The 18,195-nt window shown below is 43.0% G+C and overlaps 1 protein-coding gene across 2 annotated transcripts in view; it reads right to left on the bottom strand.

The window, feature by feature from the left end:
• Window positions 1-1,739: 1,739 nt before the first annotated feature.
• Window positions 1,740-18,195, bottom strand: part of LOC138570023 (serum paraoxonase/arylesterase 2-like) — a 748,122-nt gene continuing 731,666 nt past the window's right edge. For both annotated transcript variants that reach the window (XM_069648556.1, XM_069648555.1), the window contains one exon: window positions 1,740-3,916. In XM_069648556.1, coding sequence (XP_069504657.1) covers window positions 3,755-3,916 — 162 coding nt within the window. In that variant the 3' untranslated portion in view covers window positions 1,740-3,754. The remainder of the gene's footprint in view (window positions 3,917-18,195) is intronic.

Below are 18,195 nucleotides of genomic sequence, written 5' to 3'. Positions count from 1 at the left end.
AGATAGAAAGATAACCAGACCAGAGAGGCAAACGATTATAAAGAATAAAGAAGTACCATAGATATGTAACATCTCGGGATCAAGATGAAGAAACATATGCCACAAACGTGATAAAGATATTTATTTAGTTTAAATGTGTACAGATGAAATGAAACGCAAGCAGCAAAGCATTCATGAAGCTAGCCACATGCTTAAATAGATTAGATTGCGGCAAACACCAACATATACCTATATAAATCATAGATACATATGGATTAACTGAAAAATGAATGTTTCCACTACATATATTGGTGGGAAGCTGGTGCTAAAATGAGCTTATCCACGTAGGTGGAAGTTACTAACGGGGTTAGAAGCCAACCAATTGTAGGGGACCACGCAGTTAGGGTCCTATAGTTTGTGTAGCCAATGGGACGTCGTACATTTAGTGACGTTCATAGTGGCCATTTTGAAGGGAGGGCTTAGTTGCCCCACCTGATGTTAGCTATCCTAGTACCTTTCTCTGTTACTCCATACAGATATAGTACCTATGCTTAGTTATTCACTTAGAACCAATCCCACTTCCTGATAAGTTTCTGTAGTTTGCCACGTAGCATGACGTTGGTAATGACGCCGGTCTACACATCAGTAGTGACACATTTGGTCTATAAAAATGTTGTTTTTTCTTAAATGAGTTGAGAGTCAGAGTATCGAGCGATTGCTGATGTTTGTTGTACTCCCTGTTTTAAGACTTGCATTAAAACAGACAAACTTTGCCAATCTATTTGTGTCGTCTTGATTATTGATGTAGGAGTAGAATCTACATCCCCACCCATCTCCTGGGTATTGCTACTGATCTTAAAGGGCTGGAAGCCTCCAGTTCACTACGAGTTCTTCCTGCGGGTGCCTTTGCGTCCGCCAGGTCTGAACTGGTGGGCAGACCGGCACCCGCGAGTAGAGCATGTCGGATGCAACGGCACCATTCACGAATGGTGCCGGTGCATCGGACTTCCCCATTCCGATTGCAATGGGAATGGGGAAGAATATTTTCCTGCGCCCGGGAATGGGTGATTTACCGGGTCCGGCAAGGCTGTAATGACCCGGTAATTGCCCATTCCTGGGCGCCAGGAAAGTTTGCAAGTTTGGCGGCAGCCTGACGGTTTTACCGGCAAGGCTACCGCCAAACTTGTAATGAGACACACTGTCCTTGTGACTGCAAGGTTGATTAAATTTAATGTTGGTAAATTAGTGTTTTTACGAATATATACAATTAAATATAATTTCTCTTAGACCAGATAGGGTTAGTAAACGTATAAGAATCTGATTATTTGGGGTCTGCTTTAACTTTGAGCTTAATGGGAAGGGGCATGTTATGCTACATGTTCTAATGTTGACAATACTTTCTTCAGGAAACGATTAGCCTTACCGAAGTTAGCAACAATCCATGCAATGTGCATAGAATTAGGTCTAGATTATAGAACTAACATTGTGAGCATTCAGACAACATTATCCTGGCTATCCCTGTGAAACAATTACAGGCAACACTCTATAGATTGTTACTGCGCAACCTGTTGAGTGCGCAATCAAAAAGGGGTTCCCTGGCTCAAGAAAATCAAGAAAGATTTATTGATGATAAATTGTTTGGATTGGTGTTCTTGTGCATAAAATATGCCAAATCCACAGCTAAGTGTGTATTGCTGCAGGGGACATATTTTAACAGAGGGAATGTGGATCTTCAAAAAAGTAGAACCGGGTGCATGCCATTGTAAGTCTAGGAGTAGAAATGCAGCCTTATTTATTATGGTACAAACATTTTAAACATCGTTTTTCAAATCAAGACCAAGATGTAATCATCCATCAGTTACAGCCTTTGGAAGAGTACGGACTTGACTTTGTGCCATTGCCCTTTCTGTCCAGATCAGATAGAATCCCCAATGCACTTTTTATTCTTTTGTCCTGTATATTCAGGTACTAGACAATCGGAACTACTGGACATTTTGGACACCTGGCTTAAGGCAATGCAGACCTGCGTTACTGTACGTACAGGTGGCCAGGAGTGGGTATGTAGCCTGAGACATCCTACGTGTTTTTGGGGAGTGCTATGTACTTAAGGGAAAAGGATTACTCTAGCTTGAAGCTTATATAAGTCTGTTTAATTGAACTTGTATTGCCCTCCGTAAATAGGATCGTAAAATTTTAAACCTATTGTATTTCAAAGGGTTTTATATGTGGAATATATTGGTGATATACATTATATCTTATATTATTTTGATTTATATATTTCATAGACCATAGCTTTACCCGAAAAATCTTATTATGAATAATTGTAAGCAAATCTGTAAATGTTACACAAAAACCACTTGCCTTAACTCTGGTCATGGAAACTAAGAAATATAGGGCTGTGCTCGTTTTTTTAATAGATTACAAGGAAATAAATCGTGAACCTGCCTTTTCACAATTGTTACTCAAAGCATTACCTGCAACAAGTACAACCAGAAATGTGCCGAGCGCCACCACTGGGCCATCTTTTCAAATTGTATACTGTGAAAAGTCATGAGTAAGTGGATGGGTGCGACATTATTTTTGATGCTAGGCTTTTTTCTTGTCCCAGTCCAACACCAAGTACTGCTACTGCCCGCCATTGCAGAGCAACCAGGCAGGAAATCTGGGCCTCTGTGGAGGGGATTGAGCGGGTGTCTTGTTTTCATTTTTAACAGTACAGCCTGATAGATATTAAGGACACAGCCTCATTCAAATCACTACGGCGCAATTATTTTATCAAAGGCCTATGAGGACTGAGCAGTGTCAGTGACATACAAGGCATTGCTCCTTTTACCATTCCTCACTGGCTACAGTGACTGACTTAACCAAATGACGCAGAAAAGTATATTGTGTAGAAGAAAGGAAAGAAACCACTTTATGACAATTGTGTGCATGTATGTTCACCTCATTTTTTGTTACCTTAATATACATTGACCAGTAGTATTTATTTCATACACAAACACCGTCCTGATTTTTTGGAAACAGATTTTCAAACATTTTAAAATCATACTCAAACTGCAATTTCCCATTTCAGCCTTCATTACTTTAAATCAAATTGGATTACCCAAATGTTTTAGCAAAAGAAATCGACATGTTCTTAGGAGCACCCGGACACATCAACACATGAGAAAGTACCCCACAGTCAAGCACGTGTTTCTGAAAAAGTGATACATTTATCTCTTGGGCGGACTTGCATGACATTTAAACTGATACCAATGATTTCCAAACCACTCCACCAGAAGACATGACACATGGACTTATTCACCTGCTTGTTAATATTGTACTAGACATCAGACTGGCTTCGCCCTGGGACAGACTAAGGGGTGCTAAAACCTTCTGATTGGGTTATACTATGCAGCGCCATTACACTGCCTCACCATGTTCCTGTGGTGTTTCAAGATTGGAAATTCAGCTTTTGAGATATATCTGGTCCAGGGCATTACGAGGGATGTCCAGGTTGTATCTTAAACTTGATCAGAGCAGAGGATGTTCCAGACGACAGCATATGTTTGGTCCAGGTCAAAGCAGAGGCCTAGACAAAGTGACAGCAGAGGTCAGGTCTCGATCACGCAGCTTACATGTGGTCTGGGTACCAGCAAAGGCCTGACCATGTCAAAGCAGCAGTCTAGTTAAGGTCACAGCATTAGTCTACAACCATACCAGAGGTGTAGTTCATATACCAGCAGAGCACTAGTCCAGCTCATAGCTGAGGACAAGTCCAGGCCACATGCGACAACTAATCCAGATCACAGTAGACAGCTTTATGGAACACGGTGCCCACAATTAGCCTTCCGTCATGAACACAAGCAACTGAAGATCCCTGCAGCACAGAACCATTGTTGACATACATTCTGGTTACAACAGGATTTTCTGAAAGAATGTTCTGCACACGAATGACCTAAAATAAAAGTAACAAAATATAAAAAATTAGCAACTTCTGGTTCTACATATAAAACAATTCTTCACATCCAACATACTATTTTGTCCTGTTATGTTCTTTCAGTGTTGTTGTAAGCATTTCTGCCTGAACATTTACTCTTCTCTACTGACTAATAGCCACTACCTCCATTGCAAAGGAAACTCTTTTCTATACCTCTGCCATTGGTTGGTAGGCCTGGAGACCTGCAGGTAGGTAGGCCTGGAGACTATACCTTATGAATACATGTTAGAGGATGGGCATGTACACTACTCGCCAGCCGCCTTAATTAGCTCTCTAAGTCCTCAAAACCAACATTTGCATGTCTCGCCTCTCAGTCCCAAATCATTCTGCCCACCTAGTCAATAAGAAGTGTCCTCAATTCAGATGGAAATGCAAAGTGGGAGTTGTAAAAAAAAAATAATAATAATAATAATATCTCTCTCTCTCTCTCTCTTCTGGGCACTGATGGACATCAGGCAAGGTGAGTAGCACTCTTCACATCCATAGAGTAAAAGGATCCGGACACCAAAGTAATATGCAAATTCACGTCTTTATTGGTGCCTTACAAAATGGCACAAACGTTAAAAGGCCATCAATATGTGGAACTCCCAAAGTGCATAATAAAAGTACGCGTTGGGAACGTTAACGCGTTTCGTGGCTCTACTCGTCGCTTGATCACAACAACGGGTCCCCATACAACCAGTGAGTCATAAACATGGTGCAGAGCGGTTTCACCGAAATGGAAGAAGGACTCCATTGGTAGGTACACTCTCCATGCGGTAAAACAGTGGTGGCCATCTTTGCCTGAAAAAGCCACACAAATGGTAAGTAGGAATGGAAGTGGCGATGCCGTCTGATCTGCTTGGGACAGTCCATACCGTTGATATTTATTAGTGAACTGTCTGATTTTGACTTGTGTATATGTTACACGATTTATCCACCATACCCCGCCGCAATTAGTGAGCATACCCCGATGGAGTCCTTCAATGCTGAATATGTGCTTGAATGCATTACATGAATCTTTACATTGTAATTACTTCGATGACAATTGCACAAGACAAACATCGTTTTCAGAAATGAATCCCAACTTTTTGGCATAGTGCACAAGTCGTGGGATGGAATTAGTCATTTTGTTAAAACGGCTATGCTTGTCAGTAAATTAGGCTTTTGTCTCCTGATTAATTCAGGTTTTCTAAAACTTCTGCACATGGCAAGGGAGAGCGGACCACAGCACAATTCTGTTATTCCAGCTTCCTATTGGGTCCCTGGCATAAAGTGCATTATGCGCACTGGCGACAGTGATCGGCATTGGGCGGTAAGGGCAGCATGATACTTAAGTATGATCATGACTGGAGATCCTACATGCCCAATCCAATGACTGCACAACTGAAATACATATTTTGTATTTCATGTGAACATATGTTTAGTAATGTCATGCCTAAAAACCAATACACAATTTAATGCTGGATATACAATCATACAATAAAGTGCATTTATCACTGTAAAGTGCATAGTGCAGAAGACATATAATAACATGTATTGACCACTATAGGGTGCATCGGTCACTGTAAAGTGCATAGTACAGAAGACATAATAAGGTGCATCGATTGTTGTTAGTGCAAAGTGCACAAGTCATCAGACTAAAGCATTCCTCTGTTGATTCTAGTTCCAACCGAATAGTCTCCTAAGCATTCTGACTCGGCAGCTATCACAAATGCTCTCCACAACATATTTAAAATCAGACTTTGATTCGGAAACAGAATCAAATATCACACATGTGTAACCATCTAACCTAAAAGGACAATCACCTGGTGAATACAAAGTGCATACTAACAAGTTAAAAAACAGTGTTAGAAAACAATGTTAAAAAAGAGATTGATTACAGTACTCCTCTAGAACGTATCACACAGATAGAAAATGAGCATATTACAATATTCTTTTAGGCTCGAAATCTTTAGGTCAAGGATGGATTATTCTGGCTTTCTGCAAATATTTTCTGAATCCTTTAGGAAAAAGAAAATAAAAGAAGAGAAAATAAGAGAAAATAAACGGGGGAGCATGGAAAAGAGAGAGAGAGAGAGGGGATTAGTCAGCTATCAATCATTGGCCTAAAAATGTGTATAGTTCCTCGTCTATGTTGTGTCCATTTGGAAATTTGCTTTCAAAGTCCAATATACAAGTCTCTTTTTGCCTCAGGATTATTTCTTTGTCACCTCCTCTGCGTCCTGTCTCAATTCTGTGGATGCCGAAGAACCCAAAGCTTCCCATATTCTTGTCATGGCATTCTGCGAAATGTTTAGCCATCGGGTAATTGACGTCACTGTTGAGAATTGTTTGTACATGTTGTTGGATATGTGTCTTTAATTTGCATTGGGTGCTTCCTATGTACCACTTGTCACATGCACTGGTCAGCACATAGACAAAGTATTCCGTTTCACAGGTGATTTTACCCGACATGAAAACCATTTGGCCGGTGATAGGATGTTTAAAAGAGCCACAGGTTTTTGGCATATTTATAGATGTTGCAACGGGTGCATTTAAAAAAGCCCTCTTTTTTGTTATTGGAAAGCCAACTCGTCTTGTTGCTATCCTCTTCTTGAGTCATGTAGCTTTGAACCAAGACGTCCCTTATAGATCGATTTCTTCTGAAAGTTATCTGTGGGCTGCTCCGGAGGTTTCTGTTGAGATCCTGATCCACCATAAGGATTCTCCAATGATTGTTCAAAATTCACCTGATCTTTGGTGCCTGGGTATCAAAAGTTAAAATTAGCAGAGTGCTATCATTCTCGATGTTCCTTTTCTCATTGTGCTCGGTTCCTGCTATAAGGCTAGAACGTTTTTTGGCTCTGGCTTTGAAATATGCTCTCTCGATGGCTTCTTCGGTATTGTTGTCTGGCAAACCCGTGAGCTGTGATTCTGCTCTCTGTATCATAGGATTTCAAGGTGCTGTTTTTCCTTCTCAGCTGGATAAATTCTCTGTAGGGAACGCTTCATATAAGATTTTTCGGGTGTCCACTATGTGCATGGAGTGGTGTTTTCGTCCTTGTGATTTTTCACTGGTTAACTTATTGTTAACAATTCTCACATTCACCCCGAGAAAGGTAATCCGAGTGCGACTGTGCGTTTCCGTAAACCGGAGATTATTGTCATTGAGATTTAGCCGGTTAACAAACTCCCTCCCTGCTCGGTTCTGTTCCAGATTATGAAGAGATCATCAATATATCTCAGCCAGAGAATAATGTTGTTTGTGTATTCGTGATTCATATCCTTCCAGACCTCCCTTTCTTCCCATGCGCCCATTGTAAGATTTGCATAGGGCGGTGCAAACGTGGTACCCATAGCGGTTCTTTGCAGCTGTTTAAAATACTAATTATTGAAGAGGAAAGTATTGTTGGTCAGACATAAGTCTATCATAGAGAGTACCATTTGAGTATATTCTAGATAATTGAGAGATCTGGTCTGTAAGAAGTGTTGACACGCCTGCTTCCCATATTCGTGACCAATAGACGTGTACAGCGATACCACATCCATGCTGGCTAGTAGATATTCTTTCTCCCACAGAATGTCTTCAATTCTTGATAGGAAGTCCGTCCTGTCTCTTAGGTATGATGGTAATTCCGAGACAAATGGAAAAAAGACTTCATCGATGTATTTGGACATATTTTCCAATGCTGAACCCATCAAGCAGACAATAGGTCTTCCTGGGGGTTTCTTCATATTTTTGTGGACCTTGGGGAGGAAATAAATAGTTAGGTCTAATAGAATTAGTGGTCGATAAGAATTTGCGACTCTCTTCAGATAGAAGGCCTTTTGATTCCCATTCTGTGAGGAGCGTGCTAATTTTACTTTCCAGTTCTTTGATTGGATTGTTTGCAATTCTCATATAGCATTTGCTATCATTTAGCTGTTTGTAGGGTTCTCGTATGTAGTCTTTTCTGTTCTGTAGGACTATGTTCCGCCCCTTATCAGAGGGTTTAATAATACAATTTTTGAGTTTGTGCAACTCTTGTAGTGCCTGCCTATCTGTGATTAAAAGATTGTCGTTCCAAATTCTTTTCTGCTTGTTTCTTCTTAGTTTTTTCAGATCTTCGATCAATAAACTTTGAAATGCCTCAATGTTGTTTCCAAGGTTTGCCAGAGGATTGAACTTTGATTTAGATTTCAATTGACTCTTCATAGTCCAATCTGTTCTAATGTCCAGTTCATTCAGGTCTATGGGTTTGCCTTGATCTCCTGCGGCTATACCTTTTTCCAGGTCAACCAAATCTATTAATGTGTTTAGCTCCTTAATTTGAACCTCAGTGTAGCCATTCTCTTTTTCTCTCAGGCGCCTTTTGTACGTATTGATTGCAAATAATTTCTACATATATATGACCCAGAGTGGTTGATGAAGAGTAGCAGAGACCCCAACAGGTGACTAACATATGCCTGCTCTTAGTCAAGGCCCACTTTCATGATGTGTTACAGTTGCAGACAGGCAGTCTTGCCTAAAGAAAGCACAGAGAAGCTGGCAAACATAAAAAAGGAAGATCAATCAGGCACAAGTCAAAGGCTTGTATTCAACAAGGGTATACAGAACTAAATGTTATGGGAGTCCGGCGTGTCAATGTTTTCTATAAAATAAATGACAATTACTCTTACACAATGCCTTAGGAACAGCCCCCAGGTGAGGCGTCAAGTGTCAAAATGTATTTGTTGGTAATCATTACATTTTGATGCAAGGACCAGTGGATACCACAAATCAGAGAAAGTATGCAGATGCCTTAACATTTCAAGAGCCCAGGGAGGCCTGGCTGGGGGGCATCCACGTGAGAAAAGGGTTCCTGTAAATCCACTGATGGTAGAAAAGCCAGACATCCTTCCTTCTTCAAGGATGTGTAAGATCGATTGATGAGCAATCTGGAAAATCCCAAACATCCTTGCAATCATTCAGAACTGGGGTGGGTTCTTTCATAGTATCCCCTCCTCAAATCATAACAAGGATGTTAGTGTTGGAAGCTAGAAGTTGCATATAGGGCGAGATCATGAGTATTCTTTGTGATGATTTGAAGGGAAGATATAAATGGGGAGGGGTTCTCTCATTGACCAATCTTAGTTGGGAATTAAAAGTGACAAGCGGAAATTCTAAATTTGTGTTGGAGTTGAGAGATGACAGTAGAAGTGTGGGGTGCAAGCCGCTTTGACCTAAAAACACATGGTGTACGCTACACTATTTCAAATGCACGTCATCCGTCACAGATTTCACCGCATAATGGATACGTCCGTGGGTAAGAGAGGTGACTAAAAACATTTCACTGTCACAGATCCCCTCCTTTATTCATGGAAGTAAGAATGTGTAACTTTTAATTATGGGGGTGGGAAAAGAAAAGGCCAATAGGACAGATATCTCAACTTGTGACCACTGCAATCGCCAAAGGTATTTACTGCAAGGAGAAAGGGAAGGTTTGTCCAATCGGTCAGGAGAACAGAATCAAAAGAAGGGTAAGCACAGTACCCTTTACTCGGTGTTGCTATATCATCTCAATATAAAAGTTATTAACCAAAGCATCATAATAGATACCCACAAGGGGAACAAACAGTTCCCCATGGTTGCACTGCAGTATCGCTGAGTGGCAGAAGAGAACCCCTAAAATGTGTAGGGTTGGAATATGAATTACAGCAGCTTTGTTTTGGCTCCCTTCAGCAAACCATGCGATTCCTAATTATGGATGTCACACCTAAGTTAGCTGAGATGTATGTTAAAATCTGGACTTCTACTACAAGAGGATCAGCTGCCACGTTCTTGTCCTAGAATCCACTATCAAGTGGGGGTCTGCTAGAAACTCATGATTTCTAGAAAGGGTCAAATTGCAACCAGAATCAGGGGAGCACTACACACTTCACATACATGGCTGAGCTGCTGAGAAAGAGGGATTCAATTAATCTTGAAACATTTTCCCGATTCTTGGAATTCTGCAAGCAAGGAAAAGGGTCCGACCTACTGACTCAGGATGTTTTGTACCCAGTAAATGGGACTTTTTATTTTTTTATAATTTTTTTTATTACTTGTTTTACAGCCAATTAAGGCTTTTACAAGACGTGGAAGAAGATAGAAAAGTCGGAAGTTTGCATGACATCTGAAAAGTTCTGAAAGGTTAGTCCGAAAGATCTGGAAAATCAGAGGAGAATGTTTATGTCTAATTTACGGTAGAAATTAGAGATCTGCGATTTTGTCCATTGCCAGTTTTAGAATTTTTGCTGCTGCAATTGTCCATTTGCTGTTGTCACCAGCCAGAAGGCGTGTCCACCAGAGGTACTCCTCCCGAAAGTCACTGTCCAAAAACAATGGCGAGACATAGGTCTTTCTAAGAGTTTGCAAAGCAGGGCATTTCATCATTAAGTGGTAGATGGTTTCCGGCTGGTCGGTGTCCAGACAGAGTCTGAATATGTTTGTTGCCACTTGGGATCGGATTTTCAAAATTTCCCCAGTGGGTAAAAGATTGAAACGTGCTCTGAGGAAAGTGCCTCTCAAGGTCTTATTAGGAAATTTTTTTACATATTCCGCTACTTCCTTTCTTTTACACGCTATTTGAGGTAGATGAGAGAATAATTTGTTTGATGATGCCTGATCTAGGGTTTTGATCCAATCTAGATCCTCCATCTTCGTTTTTATCCTCAGCGGGTTGGCCATCAACTCCTCTTCTGTGCATGCTATTGAATCCAACAGGGTTCTGTTTCTTTTACACCAGGCGGAGAGTTGGGGACAGGTCCCTTTAGCGGCTTCCTCTTTGATCTTGAGATGGAGAGCCGGACTGTCCAGAAGCAGGAGTTTTCAAAATAGTTGGATTCTGCTGTTTATTGACGCCATAGAGAGAGCAGATCAAGTCCACGTCTAATCACTGAAATAGCTGTCGACTTGGGGATTTTCATGACAGAGTGCCAAAGAAAGCCCTCCAATTTTGGCCATACAGTCTCTGGTATTGTCAGAGAAGCGGCCATGCCATATATCATTGACGTGATAACTTTCGTTTTGTAAAATTGGATGGCTGGCAACAAAGAAAACCTTCCATACTTCGTGTTGAGCGTTCTTGCTTGGGCGGCAGCATTGCGAATCTTGGACCAGAGCGCTCGCTGCATCTGGGCCTCAGATTTGGAGCAGTTGAAGGTGACACCCAAGTATTTGAAATGGTCGACTGACTCCAGCTTTGACCCTTCCAAGAACCAGACTGATTTTGTTTTTTTGACAGGGCTTTTTACATAATCAGGATTTTAGTTTTGTTCTCATTAATCTCCAGGTGGTTTAGAGATAAATAGGACACCAGATCGTCGAGCTTGCACTGGAGCCGGATCGGGGTTTGATCGATCAGGATCACATCGTCTGCGTACATTAAGTACAGGACCTCCGACGAGCCAATTTTGAGCGGAAAGCCTCGAACTTGAAGTGCCGAGTGTTTGTAGTCCCCCAGGAAGGCAGTGAAAAGTGCAGGAGCCAGAGGGCAACCCTGTTTGACCCCTCTAAATGATGGAATCTCTGCAGACATCAAGACATTTTAGCCTAGGTGGACTTGCATGCTGGTTCCTGTATGGAGAGCTCTGATAGGTGCCAAGATGGATGAAGAGCAATTCCAGGCCGCTAATTTCTCCCATAGCTTGCAGCGATCAACCCGGTCGAATGCTTGGGTTAAGTCCACGAAAGCAAGGTATACTCGAGGAGCACCAGCTCGGACTTTACTTTTCAGAATGTTGAGTCATGTTAGCCGATGTATTGGCGTTTTCAGAAAGCCGGTTTGGAGCGGGTCCGCACAGGACGACGATTTGGCCCAATGTTGGAATTTTCGAAGCAGTAGCGAGGCAAAGATCTTACCAATGATATCCAGAAGTGCTATCGGCCGATAGTTGGACGGATCATCTCCAAGGCCCTTTTTAAAAATGGGCACCACCACCGCCGTCATGCAAGATGGAGGAATGGTTTTGTATTCAATACAGCGTGCGAAAATTTGACTGATCAATGGTGCCCATTCTTCCGGGCACTGCTTTAAGTCCGAGTTGGTGAGGCCGTCCCGGCCCGGTGCTCTGGAGACGTTTAACTTCTGGATCTTCCTAAGGATATCCTCCTTGTCTGTGACATCTACCCAAGGGACCGAGATGGATTCTTTGGTCCTTATAGGGACGTCTGGAATTTGGGCGAAGAGATTCTTGAAGTAAAGCACCCACTTATCTTCGCTTACAGAATTAGTTAGGATCTTGGTGAGTTGAGGGCCCGAGGGCCTAACCAGCGACCAAAAATCCTTTGTTTTTTTTTAGCAACAACCTGGAGCATTTGTTCGGCATCTTGTTGGTATAAGATGATCCTGTGAGATCTAAGCCAGGAGCTGTAAATCTTGCGTTTGTTCGCAAATTGAGACCAAGCTTCAGTAGTGTTCAGTTTAAGAGTAAGTCTTTTAAGCTGTTTTAGCTTGCAACGCCGTTCAACAAGAATTGTATTCTAGATGTGCAGGCCTTTTGTTTGGCTGAGTTTAGGTGGCAAGCGATGCTTCAGAAGTAGAAGTTGGTAGTCTCTACTATTAATTCATTTCCTTTGTCTGTATTAGCTTTAGACTGCTGGTTATATTTTTTCGCCAGATCGATGATGGTAGCTGACGATAGCTTGAGCCTTGTTTGTTGGCGGTTAGGTTCGATGGTAAAGTTACATAAAGGGTTTTGGATACGCCAGGCGGACCAGGTTATGGTCACAAGGTTGTGGTCACAAGGTTGTGGTCACTTTCGTCTGACCTCAGCACTTCAAAGGAGTCAAGTATGGCCAATAAGGCTGTGGAGACAAATATATAATCCAAGGTTGCAGAAGATGCTGCTTGTTCCCATGTAGGAATCAGTTGGTCGGCGCTGGAAATAAACGAGGCGTTGGGTAGGGATCTGGAGCTCATAAGCGTCTGCCCTTCAGCGCCTCTTTCATCTGATGGGACTGCTTTTAGCCACAAGGGGAGTGACAGCTGGTAATTCTTTCAGTGGAAGGGTATCTATATTTTCCAGTAATGGGTTCAAGTGACAGATTGCTGCGAATGAGCACACATTAACAGAGGCCTGTGAGGGGTTGGCTATCCATGATAATGTTTTCAAAATAACAGGCTAAATGATCCATTTGCCAGTACACTTTTAGTAAAGCATTTGGTACAAAAATCAATACCATTTACAATTGTTTCTGTAGGGTAACACTTGAAAAAAATGCAGTATATGGCAGGTCACCAACAGTAAACAGCAACATGTTCCTTTGGCACGGTGAAAACACATTCAAGTTGGCTGTATTCAAATACTGCTCATATTGATACTGTAAGAACACATTGAGGTTGGCTGTGCCAATAAATGCCAGTATAACCACTGTAAGAAGTAACTTTGACTGTGCCCAATAATGCCAGTATTATAACACATTGCCGTTGGCTTTGCTAAAAATACCAAGCCTGCCAATTGGGTTGGCATTGGTCACTACTGGACTATTTGACCTGTATGATTATTAAACCTTTTTTTTAATCAATAATTTTAACATCCTTGAATCCAGAAACAAGATAAGCCAACGGGTTCAGCACAGCCAGTGAGTCGGAGGAAACTGATAGCAAATCGAACTGTGTTGAGCCCAAGGTTGCAAGTAGCAACATTCTATGAATACAAGGAACTTTAGAAGAAAGAACTTGTGTGTGTGTTTGCAGCTGGCCCTTGTCTGGGCTTTCTCAAAAGTTCAGAGTATTCAGGCGCCGTAGGAGTGCTCATTCAAAAGGACTCTCGTTGGCAAATACCAGAAGGCCCTGGAAAGAGCACCGTGAGATCTCAGAGTGGTCCTACAGAGGTCATGACAAATATTTTATACAATTGAAAGTCTCTGACCGATGGCTGAGAGAAAGCTAAGGGAAGGGAACACTGCTTTCTTATAAGATTGTGAACTGTAAAATAATGCAAGTGTGAACCCGACAGACGGATGCCGAAAGAAAGCCAGGAGAAGGGAACCAATGCTTTCTGATGAAATTGAGCAAATCATGAACTGCGTTCGAAATTCATGAACTGTGTTAAAGAAGGCCGTAGTGAACCCGATGGAGGGAGGCCCACTTTGCAAGGAGGATCCGAGCCCGGCATCGGGAGATCCTACGGGCGAAGAGCAATTGCCCAGGTGCAAGACCACCAAAGGAACTTTTGTTTGTTTGTTGTTTTGAACCGCCAGGCCTTCTAAGGCAAGATACTTTGAGGAAAGAGACTTAACCCCGGAAGGTTCTGGTATCATTGAACTGGAATTCTGAGCCTCATGCTGGAGAGGCCCAGGAGTGTGCTGTGCCCAGAAGTCCCATCTTGTCCCGTTCTAAAAACGTGGGCAAGGGAGACCCATCCACACCATCCTGACTTACCATTTTCTTTCTTTTCTGGTGAACAGTATCCCACACTCTTTTTGTAACTTAGAGGTAAGGATTGGCAATAGGTTTTTAGTATAGGCTCTTTTTATTTGATAAGATGCCACTACGACTGCCTTATTATTATTTGATGTTCACAGCCGGCTCCCATTTTGGATTTAGGTTTAGATTAGGCATTTATCTCGCCCATTATAAAGTTCAATAAACACTCTTGAACTGTGATCACTTGTGTCTGTCTTTACTGTTGCCAGCATTAGTTCCTTACATATAGTGTCAGAGGAATGGGATGTGACTCACTTGAAAAATTGGGGAACCCTACCATTTCAAAAACATAGTCATCAAGCTTCTAACCTTTCTGTTGCCACAAAAGAATCAATAGATTTTGAAATTTGTAGCAGATGGGAATCTGCCATTCTGAAAAGAGGAATGATTCAGACCAATTTTGGTTCTGATACCCCCTCCATGGTGTTACATCAGGTTAGCCCCAAAGTCTGGTCTAGCATGGAAGTTTGGTACAGACGTTTTAGCAGGCGTCATCGACCCTGACTTCTGAGGAGATGTAAATGTTCTATTACATAATCATGGCGATGTCTCATTTGAATTACATTGTGGGGATCAAATTGCTCAAGGACATTTGGAAAGGGCACTATTCCCTCACTTTAAAGAAAGCGAAGCAGAAAAAACAGACCGAAGTGCATTGGGCTTTGGTGAAGCTGATAAACCTTCTGACATCGAAGACACGAAGGGAGAGGAGTCCACCATTTATCCCGATCTAGCCTTCCCCCAGCGAAATGATCCCACGCTTGCTGAAGCCTTTTTACAGTCTATTCCAGAAGAAGGTACAGGAAACGGGAGCCCCTTTTTCTTCTTAAAGTAGGAATTATTGTAAAGGGGGGAAACATCGACCGAAGGGTTAATAAAGACATTTGGTGATCCCCAGCACCCACTGAAAGGTCGTACTGGAGATCGCACATTCTAATCTTATCGGGGGCCACTTAGGACAACCCAGGCACACATCAGTGGGACATTTTACTGGCCAGTTACCCACACCGATATAAAGACCTTTATCCAGACATGTGAAATTTGCCAAAAAACTAGCACAGACGTCCCCTTGCCTGGCCCTTTAAATGCCTTAGCAATCATAGAAGTCCCTTTTTCAAGAATCAGAATGGACATTATTGGACCTCTAGAAACATCCAGATTAGGCAGTAAATATGTCCTAGTAATTGTTGATTATGCCACTAGATTCCCAGAAGCATTCCCAATGCGAAATAATACCACACAGCAAATCCCAAACACCTCCTACCATATTTTTCCAGTGTTGGCTTTCCCAAGCTATCATTGACCGATCAGGATTCAAATGTTATGAGCAAGCTCATGGAAGAGGACAAAGAGTTACTCCATATTACCACCTTACAAACTTCTGTGTATCTCCCTCAAACTGATGGCTTGGTAGAAAGATTCAATAGCCAGCTTGCCTCCCCACCTGCGCTATCAATGCGGGAGGTCCATGTTCACCGTTGACATCTGTTCCTCCACACGCCAGCTGTAACTCACGGTTTTACGATTTCCCTTTCGGAGGCTTTGTGGGTTTGAGTTGAAAAGGGCAAGGGCAGTTCGCTCTTCAGCGTCCCTCCAGGTCTCGCTGTCTTTCTCCTGTGTTTGGACCACTGATTCGGTGTAACTGTTTCCTCATGCGTTTGACATTCCTCATAGTGTGCTCTTGTGCTCTGCCTTTTATCCGTGTGGGGAAGGTAAAGGGCTGTCAGGTCTGCGTGATTATTGTCAATTGCCCGACTCTGCCTGACCCGTGTGTTAGGACATGCCAGGTAAAACGGCTCTGGTGTTAGTCCGTTGTCTGTTACGGTGTAAGAAAGTGTTCATGTTGGGAAAGGGGTGGGGGTATTACAAGAAAAGGGATACCGCGTCTCAACCTTCGGTGTCCCACTTCCACTCACCGAATACCCCTTGCCCAGGTCATCCTCCCCCACTGATCCACCCCCAGATCTAATAGCGATGGCTGTGTCGTGACCACCTGGATGACAGATCTCCGGGGGCTAGCGAGTGAGACACCTTCACGTTTCTCACACCAGTCTGTGTACCTCACTGTTATTTGTCCCCCTCAGTTCATATTTGTGTGTGTAGCATTTACTTCATGGACCAGGATTTTTATGCATTTGCCTTTCTGCTGTTTCATGGTCCATGCCAGAGAACCCTGTGAGAATCCATTCATAGGGGTGATTCTTATGGGTACTATTCCCAGACCAGGAAGTTGAGCTACTAATACTACCTACAAAGATAGGGCTGGGGTGGTCGCCCTGTGGGCTCAGCCGTATATCATTTCGGGGGACAGTAGGGTGTGTCAAGCAATGGCTCTGGCCTCCAGTGTGATGAATTGCCATCTGGTAAGGGTGCGAAAGCCCTTGCTTTTTTTATTCTTATTAAATAATACAATGATGCCAAGTAATTCCATCTCTAAATGGGCAATCTGATAATCAGATTCTCCTTTCATAAGCTCCATGCCAAAAGCATAGTGTTTACTTGTGCCTTGCAGCATCAGTATCCTGATTCACAGCACCTGCTCTACCAGTGGCACAGAGCAGGTCATAGGTGCCCTCTTTATATCAGCAGTGACAGCCAAGAGTCTGCAATGCAGGGGCTGCATTTACAATATGCACCTTTGTTCCAAAAACGACACACCTCTGAAGCTATTGTCCTGAACATACCTTTAAACTGTAACTATAAGCCATATCTGAGTTAGGGTGTGGTGGCCAGCATCTCTCATTATCACAGACCCTTTAAATTAATTTCACAAATGTGTCCGCATTTGGGTCCAGTTCAGCTGTGGAATGGTTCTGTGTATACCCCCAGAGAGCCTGGACCCTGCCCTACTGGCAGGAGGGAAGCCTGGTGGAGTGCATCTCCTTTGTTCCTTTGTAAGCGCTGGTAACACCCTTCTCCCTTGGACAGCCACTCCACAGGACGCTGGCCTGGGAGCAGAAAACAAGAGGCCATTCACAGAAAACCAGGCACATCTAAAGGCTTTTGATCCTACTGCAAAGGGGAGGGGAGGGAGAGAGAGGGATCTGTGTAGTGTTGGGAGTATTCTCCATTGTTGATTCTCACTTTCTTTTTTCTGTCCCCTCCTCTTGCCCAGGAGCAAAGCACTTTGGTTGCGATATCATAAGGGCAAAGTCCACACATTTCAAGAGCAGGGATTGCACCCCTAAAGAAGGCTGGCTTTAGCCCAATCACCTGTGGATTTTTGCATCAAATGGAGGTCTCCCACCACATCTTTCAACCACCTGGACTCATCTTGAACCATCCTGTAGATTTTGTTGGACCCTGCTAAGTAGGCAGTCCTTTCTAAAGTCCTCCAGTTGTGGGGGGAAGGCAGAGGGTCCAAAGACAGAAGCAAGATCTGTCACATAACCAACCCCAGGGACAATTGGGGAGAATCATGGCGCTGGACCATAAGCCTGCCTCTCTGCTAGCCATACCTGTTCCTAGGACCCAACAATGCTACAGGTCCCCCGAATGTGTGTGCCAGCTTCCCCAGTGTTGTACCCCAGAAACGGATGGACATTGGCCCTGGAGCAATCCTGGATGCCAGAACAGCAGCGATCCCGGTTGTCGACGACCTACTCCGAATCACGATTCCAGCGGGCCTCAAAGCCGAGCGATCCAGCAGGACCCGTGGACGCTGCCCTTTGGCTCCGAACTGCTGTCCACTGTTTGATCTCTGTTGCTGCCACACCTTGCCAGCAAAAGCACGTTGTTGCCCCGGTTTGAACTACAAAGTACCGCTATCTTGCCTTTCTGAAGTTGCCATCCAAAACACAAGCTTCTTCAAAGCCACTACTGCAAGTTGACCGACCCAACCTTGGT

Source organism: Ambystoma mexicanum, chromosome 2q (genome assembly GCF_040938575.1).
Source record: "Ambystoma mexicanum isolate Mex_15411 chromosome 2q, UKY_AmexF1_1, whole genome shotgun sequence".
In the NCBI taxonomy this organism is placed as follows: domain Eukaryota; kingdom Metazoa; phylum Chordata; class Amphibia; order Caudata; family Ambystomatidae; genus Ambystoma; species Ambystoma mexicanum.
The sequence above is the reverse complement of the archived record's forward strand: the minus strand, read 5'-3'. Positions and strand labels throughout refer to the sequence as shown.